The sequence below is a fragment of the Bos mutus genome, chromosome 3 (genome assembly GCF_027580195.1).
Source record: "Bos mutus isolate GX-2022 chromosome 3, NWIPB_WYAK_1.1, whole genome shotgun sequence".
Lineage (NCBI taxonomy): Eukaryota > Metazoa > Chordata > Mammalia > Artiodactyla > Bovidae > Bos > Bos mutus.
The window spans coordinates 90,351,755-90,368,698 of NC_091619.1; the positions used below are offsets into that span (position 1 = coordinate 90,351,755).

General features: G+C 37.0%; 1 protein-coding gene across 1 annotated transcript in view; it reads left to right on the forward strand.

The window, feature by feature from the left end:
* The window catches only part of NDC1 (NDC1 transmembrane nucleoporin), a 59,842-nt gene extending 43,749 nt beyond the window's left edge, over positions 1 to 16,093 (forward strand). The window contains exons 17-18 of the mRNA XM_005903594.2: positions 9,758 to 9,918; positions 13,602 to 16,093. Of these exons, the coding sequence (XP_005903656.1) occupies positions 9,758 to 9,918; positions 13,602 to 13,665 (225 nt within the window). The 3' untranslated portion in view covers positions 13,666 to 16,093. The remainder of the gene's footprint in view (positions 1 to 9,757; positions 9,919 to 13,601) is intronic.
* Positions 16,094 to 16,944: the final 851 nt, after the last annotated feature.

The following is a 16,944-nucleotide window of genomic DNA, read 5'->3' on the forward strand; positions in this document are numbered from 1 at the left end:
TAACCACCACGGACTATTCTGTTTCCTTCACCCCTGCCCCAAGTATATTTTATTTTCTTAACCTAACTAACTCTGTACGTGATGCCTCTTCTCTCTTTCTTTGCATAGAACACATTTTTCTTGTTTTCTCTGGCTCTGCCTGTAACCCCCATTTCATCATTTTATTACACTGCATTTCCATTGTCTGTTTACTTTTATCGTCTCTAGTCAGAGTAGGGGGCTTCCCCGGTGGCTCAACTGGTAAAGAATCTGCCTGCAATGCAGGAGACCGGGTTTGATTCCTGGGTCAGGACGATTCCCCTGGAGAAGGAAATGGCAACCCACTCCAGTATTTTTGCCTGGAGAATTCCATGGATAGAGGAGGCTGATGTATATATAGTCCATGGGGTTGCAACGAGTCAGACACGAGTAGAGTCACAGACCTTGTCTTATTTCTGTATTCCTAGCATCTGACCTGCTACCTGGCAAATAATAGGTACTTATTTATTAAATGCTTGTTGGATGACTGCTGGATAGCTTCGTGGTAGGTTTGATGGGTGAAGGCTTCTGTTCTGGGGCCTGAATTAAATGACAGTTCTGATGTGAGTTAATTATAATAGTCACAAGCCCCTTCATTTTGTAAGACAGGGATGTCATGTGACTCATATGAGTCCTGTTGTATGTTTTTGGCTTTATATTCTTTGATGTAGAGGGGATTCTTGTTCTTAATAACAAAAATAAGTTCTAAATATCTCTGTAATTTAAGGCAAGTTATAAAATACAGGCTTCTGGATCTACTGAGGAACAGTTGTGTGTGGGGCTTCCCAGTTGACTTAGTGATAAAGGATCTGCCTGCAATGCAGGAGACTCAGGTTTGATCCCTGGGTCGGGAAGATCCCCTGGAGTAGCAGATAGAAACCCACTCCAATATTCTTGCCTGGAAGATTCCCTGGACAGAGGAGCTGGGTGGGCTACAGTCCATAGGGTTGGAAAGAGTTGGACACAGCTGAGCACACACACAAACACAAGGAACAGTTATATGGAACTGTTTTGTTCTTTTGCTTTACTTTTCACTGTCAGTCACTTCAGCCATTTTACTGAATCATTAAAGACAAAATATGAAAGAAAAGGGGAAGCCTTTCATTCTTCAAACCATTCAGAGGGCAAGGAGTGGAGGGATGGGTATCCTAGGACAGTTGTTCCTAATAATAGTGAGCCAAGCCATCCTGGGAGATCCAAATATTACATTGGGTTCATGAATCCATACATGCATTGCTGTCATCTGAATAATTAATGTTTGTCTGACATAGTTACCACTATTTTTTAGAAGTTTCTATATACTGTTTTGGTTAATTGAAGTACATAGTCATTTAAAAGAGTTATTGAGTTTATGGAATTATTTCCTACATTAGTGGATGGAGAACAGTTACTGTCCCATGGAATTCCACTACATAGCTATCTATCTGTCTAAGTGTGTGTGTGTGTATATATAGTCTTTAAAAAGGATCCTTATATGTAAAAGGTTGGGGACCAAAATGGTAGAATGGTTTAATTAAAAAAAAATTTTTTTTAATTGTGTTAAAATACACATATAAAATTTAAAATACACAACATTTTAGCTATCTTTTTGTGTATAGTTCTGTGTCATTAAGTACAATCACATTGTTTAACCGTCAGTCACTTTTTCATTTTTGAAAGTATGTTTTAAACTTTTGAGAAAGCCTTCTAGTCTTTGAAGAGTCACTGTCACCTTGATATAGGATATCAGCTCTATCTATTATATTTTTTGCCTTATCACCCTAAGGCCAAATTTCGATATACTTGGAAATTCGAAGTTGACCTTTATACTGTTCATATATTCAATAAATACTAATTATCAAACAGTTCAGCGTGTGCTGAGATACAGAATAAGAAAAGACCAACATGGTTCCTGCCCTCCAGAAGCTCGAAAAGTGAAAGTGGCAGTTGCTCAGACGTGTCCAGCACTTTGTAACCTCACAGAGGAGGCCATACAAATAAGTACCAGAAAGTAAAACAGGAAGTCATACAAGTAAGTATAATTATGAGTGCCGCAATGCACAAAAATGCAGGGTGATTAAAGCACATAAAACAGGCAAGTCTAACTAGTCTTGTGAGTAGGAGATTAAAAGGAAGGGTGTGAAGTCATGAAAGGCTTCCCTTAGGAAGTGACACAGAAGTTAGACGGAAGAACGAAGAGGAGGAAAGGAATGTTCTTGAGGGCCAGAACTCTTGAGTTTGAAGATCCAGATCCAGAGACCCTTGACCAGTATTCTTCCACAAGTCACACTGTTTTTGTTTCTCTAGAATCGTATTTTTATTCTATATTTATTTTGTATATTTTTATATATTTTATATTTATATTTATATATAGTATATTATATATTAATATATAATATATTGTATATAATGTATAATAATCATATATAATTAATATATATTATTATAAATATATATTAATATATAAATATATGTGTGTGTATATATATATAATTTATATCGGAGAAGGCAATGGCACCCCACTCCAGTACTCTTGCCTGGAAAATCCCATGGATGGAGGAGCCTGGTAGGCTGCAGTCCATGGGGTTGCTAAGAGTCGGATACAACTGAGCGACTTCACTTTTCACTTTCATGCATTGGAGAAGGAAATGGCAACCCACGCCAGTATTCTTGCCTGGAGAATCCCAGGGGCAGGAGAGCCTGGTGGGCTGTCTATGGGGTCACACAGAGTCAGACACGACTGAAGTGACTTAGCAGGATATATAATTTATATATTATATATTTTCAGTTTTTATGTTTTATTTCTGTAGAATCCACAAGAAATGTTCTTTCTTTAATTTTTGTAAAAATCCCATAAAGTTAGAATAAAGCTTATTTTGCATGATTGAATCTCTCTCAAAAAGACTATATCTATATCTGTTGGTATGACTTACTCAAGATCGTGGTCAATAAATGGTCGAGTGAATTTGTAAACCAGGCTTTCACACCCCAAGTTCTTTCCTTTCTACCATATCGGATCACCTCTGCGAGGGCTTGGCAGAACGTGTATTTCTTAACTTCCTTTCTTAATATCGACTGTAGCAGGTTAGAAGAGCCAAAGTGTGAGATCTAGGGGCAGAGCTCCCTGTGTTTAAATCCTAGCTCGTACTAAAGCACTCAGGGTGCCTAGCCCATGCTATTGCTGTGGTTGTTGTAGTCGCTGAGTTGTGTCCGACCTTTTGCGACCACATGGACTGAAGCCCTCCAGGCTTCTCTGTCTGTAGGATTTCCCAGGCGAAAATCCTGGAGTGGGTTGCAATTTCCTTCTCCCGGGGATCTTCCCGACCCAGGGATCGAACCCATGTCTTCTGCATTGCTGGCGGATTCTTTACCACTGTGCCACCTGGGAAACTCTAGCTTATGTTAAGCGCTCCGCAAATGTTAGTTAGCTCTTATTACCTTGTTGTCACTGTTACCATGCTGTATGACAGAATCCTTGTACAGGAGAAAAGATTTTTAAAGATTAAAAAGAAAGTACTGCTGTCAGTACCGTAAGCAAGTAGTCTGGGTGACAGTGTCAGACAGATGCCCAAGGCTCCACTGCTCTCTGAGTGACTAGAGCAGTTTATTAAAGTTTTCTGAGAGCAGGATCTTCATTTATGAAATGAAAATAGTGTCTCGTAGGAATATTATGAGGGTTAGAAATAATATCTGTAAAGAGTTTAAAATGGTTCTTGGCAAGTATAATATATGCAATAAATAGCATATACTATTATTATAAACAATTAAATGAAACAAGTGGTTATCAGACGTGGCTTTGTTAGCAAATTATTATTTAAATGAGATGATACATATGTATACATATATATATCACAATTAACTGAGTTCCTGACACAAAATAACTGCAGTTGATAAATTTAGCTGTCATTATCATCATCTGATACTGCTATTATTCTGTAGCAGTGGTTCTCAACCAGGGATGATTTTGTTCCCCAGGAGGTATTTGGTAGTGTCTGCAAACAGTTTGATTGTCACAGTGGGGGATGCTACGGCATATATTGTGTGGAGGCCAGGGACGCTGCTGAACAGCCTGCACTGCACAGGTCAGGCCCCACAGGAAAGAACCGCCCAGTCCAGAATGTCAGTAGTGCTCAGTTTGAGAAACTCTGATCTATAGTCATGATTTCCAGTAACAAAGTCCACTCTTATCCTTAACATTTGTTTTGGATTCTGGCTTTAGTGGAGCAGAACCCTTTTTAACTAGGTTATAAGTAGGGTCATTGAGACCAGGGACTTTGAAGGCTCTGCATGGCAGACTTCTGTTGATGACGTTGATAGATAAATAATCAGGAAAGAGCAACTGGACTTTTCTGTTTATGTGGCCTTTGTGCATATGCTACTGCGTGTAAATATAAATGGGCAAAAAGTGCCTGTTTCCATAGTACAGCCCCTCTTTAGGCTTCTTTTAGGGCCAAAGTGAGGCCTTCATAGAATTTATTTTTCCCAGAGTGTATTTATATTGTTCAGTGGTGTATTGTACTCACCACTTACTCTTTTTATTGTTTGGGATAATTCTTAACTAGATATTTGAGATTCCAATTGTGTGATCTGAGTCTTAAGTGCAGGAACCAATGCATAAAATGAGTGCTCAATAGATACTTGTTTAATCTCATAGCTGATTAAGTGGATACTTCAGTTCTGGTAACCATGGGGCCTATCATTAAATACTATAAACCAGTGTTCTCTAGGTTCAAGTTATTCATATACTACCATCATAGTTTTTGCCTTAACTGTTGATTAGCATCCACTATTGTCATTATTTTAGTCATATACCACCTAAATCAGTCTGATTTCGGTGTTGACCATCTGGTGATGTCCATGTATAGAGTCTTCTCTTCTGTTGTTGGAAGAGGGTGTTTGCTATGACCAGTGCGTTCTCTTGGCAAAACTCTATTAGCCTTTGCCCTGCTTCATTCCGTATTCCAAGGCCAAATTTGCCTGTTACTCCAGGTGTTTCTTGACTTCCTACTTTTGCATTCCAGTCCCCTATAATGAAAAGGACATCTTTTTTGGGTGTTAGTTCTAAAAGGTCTTGTAGGTCTTCATAGAACCATTCAACTTCAGCTTCTTCAGCATTACTGGTTGGGGCATAGACTTGGATTACTGTGATATTGAATGGTTTGCCTTGGAAATGAACAGAGATCATTCTGTCGTTTTTGAGACTGCATCCAAGTCGTCCCCTTCTCCTCCTGCCCCCAATCACTCCCAGCATCAGAATCTTTTCCAATGAGTCAGCTCTTTGCATGAGGTGACCAAAGTACTGGAGTTTCAGCTTTAGCATCATTCTTTTCAAAGAACACTCAGGGTCGATCTCCTTTAGAATGGACTGGTTGGATCTCCTTGCAGTCCAAGGGACTCTCAAGAGTCTTCTCCAACACCACAGTTCAAAAGCATCAATTCTTCGGTGCTCAGCTTTCTTCACAGTCCAACTCTCACATCCATACGTGATCACTGGAAAAACCATAGCCTTGACTAGACGGACCTTTGTTGGCAAAGTAATGTCTGTGCTTTTCAATATGCTGTCTAGGTTGGTCATAACTTTTCTTCCAAGGAGTAAGTGTCTTTCAATTTCATGGCTGCAATCACCATCTGCAGTGATTTTGGAGCCCCCCCAAAAAATAAAGTCTGACACTGTTTCCACTGTTTCCCTATCTATTTCCCATGAAGTGATGGGACCAGATGCCATGATCTTCGTTTTCTGAATGTTGAGCTTTAAGCTAACTTTTTCACTCTTCTTCACTTTCATCAAGAGGCTTTTTAGTTCCTCTTCACTTTCTGCTATAAGGGTGGTGTCATCTGCATATCTGAGGTTATTGATATTTCTCCAGAGGATGAGATGGCTGGCGACTCAAATGGATCACTGACTCGATGGATGTGAGTTTGAGTGAACTCCGGGAGTTGGTGATGGACCGGGAGGCCTGGCATGCTGCGATACATGGAGTCGCAAAGAGTCGGACATGACTGAGCAACTGAACTGAACTGAACTGAACCACCTAAATGAACTATTATTTACTTAGTATTTTAAGTTAAATTTATTTAAAAGGAAACAGTATCACTGTTGTAAAAGGGAAGCTAGTTTGACTTGCTATGGATAGATACAGGTCTACCATTCCTTATCTCAAACCCTCAAATTGTTTCAAAATTTAGATATTTTAAGATTTTTCAAAATGTTACATGGTATACACAATCATAATTATGTAACACTGCTATTGCTATCTGAGGTAGAAGCCCCTTAATCAGATACAGTAATGCTTTTCTCCAGTGAAATATCTGAATATTCATAGCAAGTGGAATAAAGAATATAAATAACCTATGTCAGCTTAGGTTAGGTTTTATTGTCAGATTAGGGCTTTTTGGATTTCAGTATTGAGAAGACAACGAAAGAGAAAAGACAGTAATTTTAAGTAATTCTTTTTGCTGAAGTCCCTGAACCTGAAGCCTTCTTGTCCTTTTGTTGTGAAGGGAAATTAGAGAGGATTAGAAATGTGTTAAGGACACATCATCTCCATACTGAGACTTTCTTCCCCAATGTAACTTTTATACGTTAGGGTCTGTTGGACCCAATTTAAGTTTTGGCGTTTATTTTTTTGAGCTATTCGAGTTATTTGTAGGGATTGGTATTTTATGACTTTTATTCTTTCTTAGAGTTCTTTTAAAGAACAAAGGGAAAACAAAATTCATTCCTTTACAATTACCCTTTCGACCCTTTTAAAATCTGAGATGTATTATGGAATCCTAGTGATTTTACATTTCCAGTGTCTTGAAACAGTTTGCTATTTGATCATCCTAGGAATTATTTCATCATTACTCATCAGTTACTCTAATTGTGGTAAAAAGACCAGTAACAAAACAGAAGAATGATGAAATCATATATTATTGCATCATCTTTCAAGAAAAGGTATATAAATAGTCTGAACAAACATCTTTATAGTTTTTTTTAAGCTTTCAATGAATACAGTTGCTAATTCAGATTTAAAAGATTTTCCACCAATGATGGTAAAAAGGAGAAAATTGCCCATATGTTAAATAATTATTTAGATAAAGCGGACGATGCATGCAGAGACACAGCACTCTAGAAATTTATATGATTCTTAAATGGATGCATACTGAAGGTATACAAAGGTGTATTCAAAAGTGATTGGAAGGAAATAGTTGATGTTGAAATGAAAAAAAGTCACATGTATAAAATAATTTTATATGTGATTGACCATTTCAGTTCATCTTTATAAACCTAAGAATGAAAATGTTTTGCACAGTTGGGGTACCAAAAAAATGGCTGAACTTTGCAACAAAATTATGAACTGTCAAAAGTTTTTTAAAGTATTGTGTTTTGATGGTGCAGATGCAAGAAAAAGAACCAGAAATAATGATAAGCTAGAGTCTGTTGGAGATATATCTTCAATTTGAAATCAGTATTATAGGATGGATGTGTTCCAGGTTTGTTCATGATAGCTGATAAGCAGCTAGTTGCATTCAAAACACATTTCATACTTCAGATGTTTATGTCTTTGAAACCTGAAAACTATGTTTATAATCTTATTTATATTGCTTTAAAAGTATTTTACATTATCCTGTCATTCTTATTTCTGTAAATTTTTTGTAAAAAGACTATAAAAAGGGTCCACTGAACCCAGGTGAAAATGATGATGACTATTTTGCTAGTATACCTAATTAAGGTTTATAAGAAAATTGAAAAGGAAGTAATGTTTCCATTGTGATTCAGTGTTACTTAATGTTACTTAAGTATGTCACTGAATACTATCTTCCATACTGCCTAAAAGTATCTCAAGCATGCCCCAGTCTCGGGCATCCCTCTTACAAGTTTCTGTTGAAAGAATGAATTCTTGCTCTTGCAGTTATTGTGACAGACTGAACACACACATCAAATCTTGTTCCTTCCCCCTAAACTCTGCTAAACTATAGTGAAAGTCTTTTAAAAAGACATAAATCCATAAATAGGAGAGGAGACAATAGCAACAAAGTTTTCAAAGCTGGAGAGCAGATGGTTGAGATAACTAACTTAGCAGAGTCCGAGGCAACTGCGAAGGTGGCAGTGGGGTGAGCGGCAAGCACCTCTGGGGCCAAGGCCTGAGGGACAGACGCCAAAACAAAGAGGCTGTGTGAGCGCTGTTGAAACCCAGCTAGAGCCCTAGATTCTCCGAGGTGCTTCTCCCTCATTCCAGTTAAGTTTCATCCTTTAGAGAGAGTGCAGCACTGGCTGTCAGGACTGGGAGAGTTCATAGTTGCAGGCACTCTACTAGAAGCTTAGCTCTGTTACCTGCTCAGCTTCCCTGAGCACTGGGAACCAGGCCTTCCGAAGAGGGTACTGGAAGACTCTTCTTTGGGAACTCTGATCAAACCAAGAAGAAAGACCTAAAGTTACTGAGTTGGCACTCACCCTCCCCGCCCCGTACACCCCCCCACCCCGCCGAGAAAAGTCCATGCACATCACCTGTTGTGAAGCCTGTTGTCGGTAATCCCCAATCATGTACTCAAAGTTGTTATCAGTAATTTCTAGTACTCAGAGCTTTTGGTCCAGCTCTTCAGAAGGTCCTATTCTCAGTCTTGAGCCAAGGATCAGTATGTTCCAAGGGAAATCTTCAATACAGATGATAGAGACTAAGTGGAGTACAGAGGGAAAAGAAACTCTAAAGCAAAAATAAACCCCAAAATATAACAAAAACCACAAAAATCCTCAGAAATAAAAGAGGGTATTGAATCCTGGAAACAAAAATAGGATGTTGAAATAAAAAGGATCATTTAATTGACATAAAAGAACTCTTGAAATTAAAAACATGATGGCAAAAATCATTTTACCTAGAGTCTTAGGTACTTTTTTGGTGCTTACATCCATAACTATAGATAATAGACTTATGCTATTGCTTCTTGTCACCTTATATATTATACTTAGATATTAGATATTATACTATATTATATTATTAATATTAGATATTATACTGCAGTAGATTAACACAGTTATTCTTCTCAATCTTCTCTTCTCCCTTCTCTTAATATAGTTATAGCATTTAAAGGGGCTTCCCTGATAGCTCAGTTGGTAAAGAATCCACCTGCAATACAGGAGACCCTGGTTTGATTCCTGGGTCGGGAAGATCTGCTGGAGAAGGGATAGGCTACCCACGCCAATATTCTTGGGCTCCCCAGCATTTAAAATTATAATATTTACTTTTGGATTTTGAAAATTATACTTAAATCTTTTTCTTACATTGTCAAGTATGTAAATGAATCAGTTTCACTTGTGAGTTCTCTCTCCCTACCTATTCTTGCACATAGATGTTTTACAATCTAGAATTAAAAAGGAAGATAAGCTAGTTTTGTAAATAACCTTACTTACGTAAAGTATAAAGTTTGATCTTTTTTCGGACTGAGATTCATAATAAAGGTATTCTTACCTGTCATGCATCGTAAGCAGAGTAGGACATCTGTGTTTCACTTCCCACTTTTGAATTTTCAAGGCTGTAAAAGTATATAACTGCTTTTTAGAGGATGGTTGTAGACTTTTCCCTGGTAACTGCTGAAGTGGCAGAACCTTGACTGCACTGTTTTTCAAACTATTTGACTGTGATCCAAAATAAATACTTTATTGTATGTCTATGTGTTATCTCTGTATCTGTCTATATGAAATGAAATCTCTTTAATCCTTGCACTGAGTTGGCTTTTTTGATAGTCTGAACTAATGTGTTTCCTTTTTTTCTTGATATAGTCAGTTGACAAGTATTTCAAGCTTCCTCATGCTTCCAGTAAGCCACCTCGGATTTCAGGAAGCCTGGTGGACACTTCCTATAAAACGTTAAGATTTGCATTTAGAGCATCACTGAAAACAGCCATCTATAGGATAACTACCACATTTGGTGAACATCTGAAGTAAGTTTACCTCTTTTATTTACTTTCAGGAGTTCCCCTGAGAAACAGGCATGAGAATTAAGGCTCATAAATTGAAAGTGTTTTTTGGGGGAACTTCTTGATTCTTACTGGGAAGTAATAGCTTAGATTTATATTTAATATTTGTGATTTAATATTAGATTTAAATCTATTAGATTTAATCTATTTAAAATAGATTTAATATTAGATTTAATATTTTAAAAATTAGCCTATTGTATAAGCTTTGGGACCTTCTTTCAGATGGATAAAAAAAAGAGGATAGAAAGTTATAAAAGCAGCAAATATAATTATATATTGTTTTCTTAAATTCCTAAAATAACCTTAAGGGAGAAAAAAGGCAAAATGAATACTCTCCAGAAAGGCATATTAAAAATAATTCTGTTATTACATCTTGGTTAGCAAACCAAGACTTGGGGTGAGCAGAGTATTCCATAAATGAGTCCTTGGTGCTTTGTGAATCATGCTGGAAAAACAGCAACAGATCATAACACCTTCAGAAACGGAACCGGAAAGAAAACCACAAATGCCAAGTCTGTGTATATTTAGTTTCATTGATGTTTACTGCTTTCTTTTCATGAAATAATCTAGCTAGGCAATGTAAGGGATACTAGTTTACTAACTACGTTTATCATAATTGGAAATAAACTTTAAAAGATATAAGATTGCTCTGTTTTTTTCTGTATGCAATTAATAGTTTAGAACTTCTTCAAACTAGCTGCTTTTAGAAACAGTAGTGTATTTCCTTTTACGTCCATAAGGCAAATACATAAAACATACTATATACATACCTAAGGTAGCCACAGCAACAAGTTTATGGAACACTTTGGTTCTGTGTGGAAATACAGAAAAGCTGTAGATAACCCTCTGTCCTTAAGAAGTTTATTCATTTGTTTAAAAACAAACCAGAAAAAAAAAATCATTGAGTGTTTTCTAGATCTGCAGTCTCTAATATGATAGCCATGTGTTGCTATTTAAATTTAAATTAAGTTAAATAAAATTGAAAATCCAATCTGTCAGTTACATTGGCCACCTTTCAAGTCCTCAATAATGACACGTGGCTACTGGCTACTATACTGGACAGCTTAGGTATAAAACATTTCCATCATTGCAGAAAGTTCTTTTGGACAGTGCTATTCTAGACAATATACTTAGCACGTTTCATTTATTCTTCTCAAAGAGCCTGTGAGGTATAGAGGTTATCATAATTGTATAATATAGAAACTGAGACTCAAAGAGCTTAAGAACATGCCTGATAGCACCATCAAGTCAGTGTTAGAACATAAAGCTGAAATTAGGTCTGTCTTGTTCTTAAGATTCCACCTTCTTACCCTGTACAACACTAGACTCCCTCCAAGATGTAAACTGTAAGGTTTAAGGTATAAATGTAAGGTACAAGATGTAAGGTACTCTTAGAAAATTCTCAGGGAATTCAGACAATGAAATACAGATGATGATTGATATATATTCGTGATACAACCAAAACAGGAAGAAAAGGGGAAATAGATTTCTTCCATAAGCAAAGTAGATGATTATTAAAAAAACTGTAAGAATGAAACTCTGCCTTAGTTTCTTTTCTCTGAGTAGAGCCATATATTATATATATACTAAAATTGATGAGGCCAGTAAAGACTATTTTGTGCAAATATTGGACAGAATGGTAATAGTAGAAGCATTAGATTTGGAATTAAAACATTTGGATATATGTCTGAGTACACTACTGTCTGTTGTAGTTGTGGACAAGTTATCTATTAATTTAAGTAACTTCCAGGTAGTAACTTATGCAGGTAGTAAGTTGTAGAACCAGAAATTAGACTAAATCTTTTGGACCCTAGAATTCTATATGCAGACCTCTGAAAACCATTCTGATACTGTTTTTCCTGCCATGAAAAAGGTATATTATTCGTCCCATTTTATTTCATTTGCTGTTAATAGAGATAAAATAGGATCATACATATGTAAAGCCCACATACATTATATATTATTGTGACAACAACTATTATTATTGTATGAAAGTGAAAGTCGCTCATTCATGTTCGACTCTTTGCAACCCCATGGACTATACAGTCCATGGAATTCTCCAGGCCAGAATATTGCAGTGGGTAGCCTTTCCCTTCTCCAGGGGATCTTCCCAACCCAGGGATCGAACCCAGGTCTCCCGCATTGCAGGCGAATTCTTTACCGGCTGAGCCCCAAGGGAAGCCCAAGAATACTGGCATGGGTAGCCTATCCCTTCTCCAGTGAATCTTCTTGACCCAGGAATCAAACCAGGGTCTCCTGCATTGCAGGCGAATTCTTTACCAACTGAGCCAACAGGGAAGCCCCTATTAATACCTGGTTTATTCATTCCCCAGAGCTTCACCTCTGAGAACCAGCTATAAATGAAGTAAACACTTAAGGTGTGAAAACTAACACAGACCAGTTACACATTGGAGACCTTCATTTAATATCTGTTTACTCTTAATTTAGACAAGTTTGATTTACTGACTTTCTAACCAATAACATTAAAATTTGAGAGGAAGACTACTGTTAGAGTTGAGTATTAACAACAGTGAGAGAAGTACAGTGCCTGCTGGCAGAGGGGAATCATGAGAATAAAAATCAAAAGAAAATCATGAGAGAAGACTTGGTGTTTGAAAAAATTCAGAGCCATTTAGTTAGAGATGACAGCCTCCCTGGCACGGAGAGAAAGTCTATTCTGAATAGTAAAGTATACTTGAGATGGTTCAGTTAGTGGCAGCTACATGGTTTAAGAAAGCAGATATATAAAATGTGTAAGGTGTTTTAGGATAATTTGTAGCAAAATTATTATAATAAGCCTTTTGACACTTTTAAAAGTGGCGATCTTCAGTTACTGGAATTTTATTACTCAGTGTGTGAAAGTTGCTCAGTCGTGTCTGACTCTTTGTGACCCCATGAACTATACAGCCCATGGAATTCTCTGGCCAGAATACTGGAGTGGGTTGCCATTCTCTTCTCCATTATTATTCAGTCAGGATACAGTTTTATCAACAACTAGAAAACTGGAATCTTTCATTGTATTTAATTTCTGCCTAAAAGTTTAAAATAAAGCTTCATACTAGTTTCAGTGTATATTTGCCCCACTTTTGTCAAGGTAATGTATTTTTGTAGGGGTGAGGGTGGGAAGAGAACTCAGTTTCTCCATCCAAGACATAACTTATGTTCAAAGGGAAAGTAAATCTAAACCACCAAGCTCTTACCTTTGAAAACGATTAGTGGAGTCTATTGTGTTTTATCCAAACATCTTTGTTTAAAGGATTTTATATTGAAAGCAATTTATATACTCCACAACTCAAAGATAATGTTGGAATCTGGTTTAAATAAAATAATAAAATCCAGAAAAATGTACTGCACAGCCTGAAACTCTGCACAGCAGGTTCCACAGCAGAGCAGGTTACAGTTGATGCCTTCAGTTGTCAGCCTTAATTTTCTCTGGGCTTTTAAAGGTAGAAGCTGTTGCTCCATGCACGCCCTCCTCTCAGTAGATTAAGGAGGGTTTTCATCCAGCTTTTTTCAGAAGTACTAAATAAGTGAAGATTTCTATTCATTTTTAATTGTTTTGAAAAATATTGACTCTCTGCTCTGTGGTTCACTTAATATGCTTAATGTAAAATAAAGCTTATGCTTTGAATTTATGTCTCATTTAGTGCTGTGCCAGCATCTGCAGAACATCAGAAGAGACTTCAGCAGTTCTTGGAGTTCAAAGAATAGTTAAGTAATATAAACTGTGTTCATTACACTGCTGATACAACTACAGATGGGACAGTAGATGTTCAGCATTCTTGGATCAGAAGAAAATGGACTAATTAGATGCTTCCTTTGTCGTGGTGGTTGCTTTGAAAACTATACTTTAATGGGAGAAATCATGGAAAGAAATTCTCAACAGAAAAACCGAAAACTGCCTTTTCTGTACTGATTGCTTTTTGTGTGTGTGGCATAATAAAATCTTTATTCAATTTTACAGAAGCCTCTATGGCAGTAGAAATGTTTGTAGCTTATGCAGCTTAATAAGAAGAACTAGAAAATGTTTAGAATTTACTTTTGAGAGGAGTAGAGGCAGTTCAGAAGGTAAAACAGGCCAACTTGATCTAGCCTTCCTTCCTGATCGGTCTGAGAGTTTAGCTCTCTGTAAACTCAAAATACGTAAACTTTTTTGGAGTAGTTTCTGTTTACTAAAGGATAAAAAGAGTAACAGTGGAGAAAAAGTCACAGAAAATGCTGTCTAGAGGACATATTTTGTTAATCTGTTAGGTTGTGTTTTTGTTTTTGGAGACAAATTAAATTTGCATGATTGTCAAAAAGAAGTCTCAATTTACAGATGCTAACTCTATGTAAAGGAATGTGGAAAAATTCAGCTCTTAAGTTACAAGATGAAACATTCACATTTGGTTTTCAAAAGATAATTGACCGACATCTATGAATTTATTTTGTATCATGCTAGTAAACAATGTGTATGGGTATTTTCTCAGCTAGTTTTTGCTTTCTTTTTCTGGAACAAAACATTAAGTGATTGCCAGGTTTTTCAAGTGAGAGAAAAAGTTTTGCAAGAAAACCAGGAAACTTTCCTTTTTTTTTCCCCCACGCTCCCCATCTTCATTAGATCAAATTATTTTGTAAAGCTTATTGTCCTCACAGGGGAGCAACCTTTGCTTTGTTAACTGGCTGGTTAAAATATATTAGGAACATCTTTACACCCAGAAACAACTTAGTCATCAGGTAGCAAGTGAAACCAAAATGTCAGAGGGATTAGTGTACTTAGGAGTGTGTTGTATGTCCTGAAAGTGAGTAGGTAATTTTATAATTTATTAGATCAACTTTGGAGATGAAAGATTGGAAATCCTACTGGTAGACATTCACTGGACTAGCTTTGGACTGAAATACTTCCTTATAATCCTTTTCCCCTTATCTTTTCCCTCTAGTGTCCCCTAATTTTTTCTTTAAAGTCAGCGGAGGACTGTATATGAATCTTTATTGTGGTGTATATGTCTACCATTTGTCTGATTACTTGATGTATTATATCTTGATTTATTTGTTGCCCCTTGAGCCAGCACATGCCAAATTATAAATGAATCCTTCTGGCCTTTATGAGACAGCTTCCCAGTTGTCAAGTGTTTGGCGTACGTAGGCTATTGCCTTTTTTTTTTTTTTTGGCATCTGGAGTGGAGTTGAAGTGAGTTTTTTGAATGTAAAAGTTGAATTTTGAATGTAGAAGCTACTTACAGATGACCAGAAACCGTTGAGTTCCATATTTTAGTCATTGAGCTTTTTATATTCCATTCTCCCTGCTGCCCCTGTTTGAGGCATTTTGGGAGAAAAGGACGCTTAACCTTATGCTTACATAAGGAATTTAAACTCTGACTTATTCAGATAAAATGTCTGGCTTTGTTTTAAGGTTTTTGTTTTTTTTTTGTCATCTCCCATATGCTTTGGGCAAACTATATTTGATGAGCAATGTGAAAATTTCTGAGGTGTTCATCCCTATTTTTTCTGAAGATAACATGTCTTGTACTCAATACAGTTCACATAGTGTCTGCCTGGTGGAAATTTGGAACTGCCTCCCCAAATCTGGATTGTATTTAGTAGATAAAGAAATCAGTTCCTTTTCCTCATTGTGTCGATAATCTACACTCCGTCTGTTGGAGTAGGGTACGCCTTGATCACCTGTTGGGAACGAGGGAAGAGAGCTAGCTCCTTCACCTGTCTGCAGGAAGGAGGATCTTAGGAAGGCCACCAGGAGGAGAGAAGCATTTCCTTTGATGAAGTCACATCCTGCCTGTGAACCCACTGATACTGTTGACGTTGGCCTGAAAATTAGAGGGTGTTCCTTAAAAGTGTTTTCTGACTGTCAGTACAAAACGTGATTGTATCAGCTCTTGTAATGTTTTTTTGACCCTTATGGAAGGTATAAATCCACGTAACTTCTTTCCTAGAGAACTGGGAAAGTGTCCTAGAATTAAAAAAAAAAAACACAAAATGTGTATAGTTGAGTGGACATGGATAAGCAACAGTTTGTTACTTTGCTGGGTTTGTTCCTTGGTATTTGTTTTCTGTTATCCTGTAAATATGATAATCTGTTTATATCCTTTTGTATATCACTGATACTGAATTGGGTAGAAAAATAAATTGACAGTTTTTAGAAATGGGACTGTTAATTGAAATATGCGTATCTGTAAGATCAGTTATTTAATTTCTGGTGTATATGTGTATGTGTTGCATTAGCCATTTTAATCAATCTGAGACCCGATACTTATAAAACCTGAAACATGTCTTGAGAAATCAGCTTTTGCCTCTGACTGGACTCATCTGGTGGGTGATCTGTAATGGTAACTCTGAGGAGCCTAAATTCTAAAAGCCTCTTTCTTCGAGGATGCAGGTGCTGAAAGCCATTTCTTAATAGAGGTTTCTTTTCTTGCCAGAATAGTGTTTCTAAATGGATCATATTCCCCCAGGCTAAAAGTTATGTCTGTCAACTTTACTTAAATTAGCCCGAACTTCTCCTCAGGGTAGTTGAGGTACTATAACTAAGGCCCTCAACTTGCCCTGTTTGCTATCCAATCCATAGTTATCTTTCTTCTTTTTTTTTTTTTTTTAATTTTATTTTATTTTTAAACTTTACATAATTGTATTAGTTTTGCCAAATATCAAAATGAATCCGCCACAGGTATACATGTGTTCCCCATCCTGAACCCTCCTCCCTCCTTCCTCCCCATACCATCCCTCTGGGTCGTCCCAGTGCACTAGCCCCAAGCATCCAGTATCGTGCATGGAACCTGGACTGGCATCTCGTTTCATACATGATATTTTACATGTTTCAATGCCATTCTCCCAAATCTTCCCACCCTCTTCCTCTCCCATAGAGTCCATAAGACTGTTCTATACATCAGTGTCTCTTTTGCTGTCTCGTACACAGGGTTATTGTTACTATCTTTCTAAATTCCATATATATGCGTTATTATACTGTATTGGTGTTTTTCTTCTGGCTTACTTCAC